The sequence below is a fragment of the Marmota monax genome, unplaced genomic scaffold, assembly GCF_021218885.2.
Source record: "Marmota monax isolate L192 unplaced genomic scaffold, Marmota_monax_Labrador192_F-V1.1 WCK01_AAM20220418_F8-fsc00331, whole genome shotgun sequence".
In the NCBI taxonomy this organism is placed as follows: Eukaryota; Metazoa; Chordata; class Mammalia; order Rodentia; family Sciuridae; genus Marmota; species Marmota monax.
The window spans coordinates 938,857-945,814 of record NW_026694212.1 but is presented as its reverse complement, the minus strand read 5'-3'; the positions used below and the strand labels follow the sequence as shown (position 1 = coordinate 945,814).

Below are 6,958 nucleotides of genomic sequence, written 5' to 3'. Positions count from 1 at the left end.
AGAGTTCAAAGCTAGCCTCAGGAAAGTGAGGCACCAAGCAACTTAGTGAGAACCTGTTTCTAAATAAAGTACAAAATAGGGCTGGGGATGTGGCTCAGTGGTTGAGTGCTCCTGAGTTCAATTTCCGGAAACCTCCAAAGAAGAACAGGATATCTTGCAATAAACTAAGAGGTAATGGGGTACGTGTCTATGTGTGTGTGTGTGTGTGTGTGTGTGTGTGTGTGTATGCATATGTACATGTGCACATGCAATTGAGTACCTTGCTTGGCACTACAAGGATTTGGATTTTATTTGAAGTAATTTGGGAAGTCATTGACATACTTTTCCAAGAAAATTTATATCATATAATTTATGTTAGCAAAATCATATTCAAAGAGAGAGGTTGGGAGATCAGTGAGGAAGATAAAATAAGCCAGTTGTGGGAGAATGGTGTCTTAGACTAAATAGTTGCAGGGAGGATAGTAAGAGCTAACTAAATTCAAAGAAATGCTGAATCTCAACCAAGAGTTTTTTTTTTTAAATATAGTTTGAATCTATGAATGAAAGAAATATTGGAATAAAAAATGGTTCCAACATTTTGATCTGGAACAAAAACAGTACTGAGGAACATCTCAAAACCCTTATTCTTCCTTTAATAACATATCTAAGTTATCTTTCTCATAGTCCATATATAATTTACCAAGTCCATGTGATGCCAATTAAAAAGTCAGTGCCTTATGGCAAAGCCAAGATTTTATCTGCTGAAAGAAGATTGACTAATAGTTTTGTGACACAAAAACTTCAGTTTCTGGTCTTCTGGGTATAAGAATGTACAAATATAGACACAATATCCAATCCTATGTACTGGCAAGATCTTTTCATCTGTCAAGGAAATATCAAAGAACATTCTATTGCATGTCCCAAAGCAGTGTTGTTGAAGTCTGATGAATTATAGAAGACTCATCTGAATGAGGAAGAATTCAGAGATGAAATGTGTAACTCAGGCTCAGAATTTCTCTGTCCACCTTTGTAGGTGACTGTGAGTAACTAAACCATGGGAATATGGTTGAACCAATCATCCATAGATGGATTCATCCTCTTGGGCATCTTCTCCCACAGCCAGACTGACCTTGTCCTCTTCTCTGCAGTCATGATGGTCTTCATGGTCGCCCTCTGTGGGAATGTTCTCCTCATCTCCCTCATCTACATAGATCCTCGACTTCATACACCCATGTACTTCTTCCTCAGTCAGCTCTCCCTCATGGACCTCATGTTGGTCTGTAACATTGTGCCAAAGATGGCAGTCAACTTCTTGACTGGGAGGAAGTCCATCTCTTTTGTGGGATGTGGTATACAAATTGGATTTTTTGTGTCTCTTGTGGGGTCAGAAGGGCTCTTGCTTGGACTCATGGCTTATGACCGCTATGTGGCCATTAGCCACCCACTTCATTATCCTGTCCTCATGAGTCAGAGGGTCTGTCTCCAGATTGCTGGGAGTTCCTGGGCTTTTGGAATACTGGATGGAATGATTCAGATGGTGGCAGCCATGAGCTTACCTTACTGTGGCTCAAGGACTTTGGATCACTTCTTCTGTGAGGTGCCAACTTTATTGAAACTAGCCTGTGCAGACACATCCCTTTTTGATACCCTGCTCTTTTCTTGCTGTGTCTTCATGCTATTGCTTCCCTTCTCCATCATTATGGCCTCCTATGCTCGCATCCTGGGGGCTGTGCTCCATATGCGCTCTGTTCAGGCCCGTAAAAAGGCCCTGGCCACCTGTTCTTCCCATCTGACAGCAGTCTCTCTTTTTTATGGGGCAGCCATGTTCATCTATCTGAGGCCAAGACGACACAGGGTCCCTAGCCATGACAAAGTGGTCTCTATATTCTACACAGTCCTTACTCCTATGCTCAATCCCCTCATTTACAGCCTGAGGAACCGGGAGGTAATGGGGGCACTAAGGAAAGGGCTGGGCCATTGCAGGATTGACAGCCAGCACTGAAGAGCCAGGGTCTTCAGTGTGCTATGTCCTGAATGGGTAGCATCAGTAATTCACTTATCCTTTGTGAATGTCTGTGTCCTCTTCACTAAACAAGGATCATAACATCTGCCCTACCCCACAGGGACTTTGAACATGCAATCTAAAACCTCATGTTTGAGCAATGCATTGCTTTTATTATCATTATTGATTGTTTATAACATCCTTGAACTAAATTCACTCTACTTTCAAAATCCTCTCAGGAATGCCTCTCTCTTGTTAAGTACTAAGTGTTGGGCATTGTCCTATTCCCATTATATACCCTCTATTTTAAAGCGATGTTAAATGATTCAAGTTAATAAATATGGATATCTTTAATGGAAAGTTTCCAGATGGTAGAAATTGAATCTCCATAATTCTTCTTGAATAAAACTTAACATTTTGCCATATTTTATTTTAGACATTATGAATCTTCCTTTAAGAAATGAAAATACACTCCTACTGTTTAAAAGTCATCTCCATGAGGCTCATGTCTTGTTCATATATGTATTACCAGTATGTATACCTTTGATTTTATAAATAGCAGTTGCTCAATAGAACCTTATTGAATTAATTTAAGAAGAAAACATCAAATGAATCAATATCTATAAAGCTTTGTTGTTGGTGGTGTTGTTGTTGGGGATTGAATCTAGGAGTTCTCTACTACTCCTCATCTGTTTTATTTTATTTTGAAACAGGATCTTTCTTAAGTTCCTCAGAATGGCCCCAAACCCAGGATCCTCCTCATCTGGAACAAAATCAGTACTAAGGAACATCTCAAAACCCTTATTCTTGGCCTCTCCAAGTTGCTGGAATTATATGTTTCCCACTGTGCCCAGTTCTATGAAACATTTTAAAAATCACATACGTATATAAAATTTGCTGTGGTTACTGTGATATATTTCAGGTTTTTTTTTATACTGGGTATTGAACTCAGGGACAGTTTATCACTGAGCTATATTCTCCCCTCTTTTTATTTTTATTTGGAAGCAGGGTCTCTCTAAATTGCTTAGAACTTTATTAAATTGCTGAGATTGGCTTTTTAATTTGCAATCCTCCTGTCTTAGCTTCCTGAGTTACTGGGATTACAAGTGTGTGCCACTGTGCCCGCCATATGTTAGGGTTATTGAAACATGGATTCTTGTAGCTTAAACATGTGAGGAATTGACACTGATCAGCTAGCATTCAAATTTCACAAGGAAACCTGTAGGGTTCACCTGAACATCTGTGAAGGCTGGCCTACCTTCTTATGGTACCTCCAGAGCTCAGAGGAAGCAGAGAGATTTGGAAAGCTGGAACGTGGGCTGGGTGCTATGTGGTTGGTTCTGGTATCCTAAGAGTTTGGAGAAGAGTCTCTGGTCCTAGACTAATGAGAAACAGATGTTGGTTAATTAGTGTTTTTTTCCTCTGAAGGTCAAGATTGTAATGGTTCTGAGAGTGTGAAAATAAAACCTACAAAGCAAAACCAACCGTTAGGATAAAGAAACAGTGTGGGAATTATTTTGACAGGAAAAATAAGAAATCATGAAGAAGTAGATATATTTTCCTTTCTTCCTGGCTTATGATCTCCTTCTAGTGCTCCTATTGGCAGATCCTAATGTGAGTCTGGGTGATAAAGTCGTTCCTGGATCATAAACGGCACATCAAAGAGTGAAGCTTTGGCAGTGGCTTTATAACTGGCAACGTCTTCCCCATGGCTACTCAGCATCCATACATACCATTTTATAATATTTGAACTTCTGTCAAATATCAACATTTGTTTTTGCCTAAGAATGTATAACTACTCATATATGTTGTCTTTCAACACTCGGGCATCCATGTGTGGACACTGTTAGTTTTCTCTCATATTCTGTCACAATCTCATTTGAATGTTAGTCACCAACAACCATTGATATATTAATATTGCTAAAATGACCATGCTAACCAAAGTGATATTCAGATTTAATATACATACATATGAAGAAAGAAAACAAATCAGCCTACACACGTACACGCTCCCTTACATATGAACCTGCCAATTGATATTTAAACTTTCTTCTTCTACTTTCCATTTCTTGTTTCCTTAACTACAACTTAATCTATCCTTAGTTATGACTTTATCTAGTGGTGTAATATAGACCTTAATCTGAAGAGGTCTGAATACTCAATTGTTCTGCCCCTGGTTGATGGTTGTATTTATTGTTATCTTTTACTGTTGGACATGGAAATACTAGCAGATACCCTAAAAACTCTCACCTCAGGAGATGGCCCTTGTTATGCCTGTTTTAAGCAGAAATCCTTTCTCCCTGGTAGTCAGTGTTAATCACCCCCACTATAATAGAGCTGCTGACTCCTTTGCCTCTTGGTTTTCTAGCATGAGAAATCCAAAATTATTAGGTAAACTTTCAAATTTCACTTGATGGGGTCATTGGTGAATGGATATGACAGAAATGCCACTAAATCAAAGCACACAGTGAATTCTATGAGATAGCTCCCCATCTTTTTAGAGTAGTTTATGAACTGGCTTTGAAAATGAGTTGGTCAACTGCTTGTAGGTGATGGAATGTACCTGAGACCAGTCAGTTACATGGACAAGTTTATTGTTGCCTTTTGTTTTTCTTTCGCCACTCAACAAATTCCTTGATCAGAAGCAATGTTTGGCAAACTATCTTAATGTATCTGAGGAATTATGTAGGTACATAGATGGTGATGCTTATCAAAAGAATTACAGGCAAGGAAATCAAATCTGTATCTAGAATAGATGTCTGTTCCAGTGAGATTAAATTGCTACTCTATTCATAGTGAAAGGGATCCAATAAAATCAACCTGCCACTAGGAGGCTCGCTGATTCCCCAAAGGAGAGGTGCCATGTTGGAACTCAGAATTAGGTTCTACTGGTAGAAGATGAGGTGCTCAGGAGTAGTAAGCAGGTCAGCTTGCTGAGGACATCTACACGTTGGTATGCCTATCACATAAACTCTTGTCTGTACTACAGTAGCCACATTGCGTATATATCCCATTAAACAAAACAAGAGTTGTTGTCTTCAGAACATGATGTTTTATGAAATGTTAGAGAAATTATGATCATTGTAGATTATATTAGGGAATAGACAAATTAATGCAGTCCTGAGACAAGATCATAGAGTCATACTGTTGGTACTAAAATCTGCTTTTAATGGCCTTTGTAAGCTGTTATAGAGAAAAATATTTCCAGGTGAATACCAGGCATGAAGGGCTAAATTGAATTCTTCTAGTAAGGATGACAACATCAGTAACATATACTGTGATTAGAGTCATCATTTGATTAACTTCACATAATCCACAGTAATTTTCAAAATTACATTTACTTTCTGTACAGGTTAAAAAAAATGTGAGCACATTTTAGGATCTACTGAAGAGAAATTAGGAGAACAACTCATTCAAAAGAGTGTCAAAAAATACTTGGGAATTAATCTAACAAAAGAGGTGAAAGATCTTTACAATGTAAACTACAGAACACTAAGGAAAGAAATTGAAGAAGATCTTAAAAGATGGAAAGATCTCCCCTGCTCCTGGATAGGCAGAATTAATGTTGTTAAAATGACCATACTACCCAAAGTGATACTCAGATTTAATGCAATTTCTATTAAAATCCCAATGATGCTCCTTGTAGAACTGGAAAAAGCAATCATGAAATTCATTTGGAAAAATAAGAGACCCAGAATAGCTAAAGCAATCCTTAGCAAGAAGAATGAAGTTGGATGCATCACAACACCAGACCTTAAACTATACTACAGAGCCATAGTAACAAAAACAGCATGTAGGGTCTGGATTTGTGGTAGAGTGCTCACCTAGCACGTGCAAGGCCCTGGGTTTAATCCTCAGCACCACATAAAAATAAATAAATAAATAAACAAACAAATAAATAAATAAAGGGGTGTGTGTGTGTATAAAACGGCATGGGATTGACACCAAAAACAGACACGTAGACCAATGGTAGAAGCCACAGGGACAAATCCATATACATACAGTTATTTCATCCTAGACAAAGGTACCAAAAACATTCATTGAAGAAAAGATAGCCTCTTCAAATGGTGCTGGGAAAATTGGACAGCTACATGTTACAAAATGAAATCAAACCCCTATCTCTCATCCTGCACAAAACTCAACTCAAAGTGGATCAAAGACTTTGGCACTAGGACAGAGACCTTGCACCCAATAGAAGAAAAAGTTGGCCCAAATCTTCACCGTGTCTACCCTAGGATCTGACTTCCTTAACAAAATTCCTAAAGCATAAGAAGTTAAATCAAGAATCAATAAATGTGATGGATTCAACCTAAAAAGTTTCTTCTCAGGAAAGGAAACAAAAACATGAAGAGATAGCATACAGAATGGGAGAAAATCATTACCATATGCACCTCAGATAGAGCACTAATCTCCAGGATATATAAAGAACTTAAAAAAATTTAACACCAAAAAACAAATAACCCAATCAATAAATGGGCTAAGAAACCGAATAAACACTTCACAGAAGAAGAAATACCATTGATCAACAAATATATGAGCAAATGTTCAACATTTCTAGCAATTAGAGAAATGCACAAATTAAAACTACACTGAGATTCCATCTCACTCCAGCCAGAAGGGCAATTATCAAGAATATAAATAACAATAAATTTTGGCGAGGATATGGAGAGAAAGGTACACTCATACATTGCTGGTGGGACAGCAAATTGGTACAACCATTATGGAAAGTTGTATGGAGATTCTTTAGAAAACTTGGAATGGAACCACCATTTGACCAGGCTATCCTGCTCCATGGTCTATACCCAAAGGACTTAAAATTAGCATACTGCAGTGATGCAGCCACATCAATGTTTATAGCAGCTCAACTCACAATAGCTAACCTATGGAGCCAATCTAGATGTCCTTCAGCAGAAGAACAGATAAACAAAATGTGGTATATATACACCCCTCTTATTGAGGAAGTTTCAATAACTGTAC

General features: G+C 38.1%; 1 protein-coding gene across 1 annotated transcript; it reads left to right on the top strand.

Annotated features, from left to right (window-relative positions):
• The first annotated feature begins 1,033 nt into the window (after positions 1-1,033).
• Positions 1,034-1,981, top strand: LOC124108073 (olfactory receptor 2V1). The gene has a single exon (XM_046466441.1). The coding sequence runs from the start codon at positions 1,034-1,036 to the stop codon at positions 1,979-1,981; it is 948 nt and encodes a 315-aa protein (XP_046322397.1).
• Positions 1,982-6,958: the final 4,977 nt, after the last annotated feature.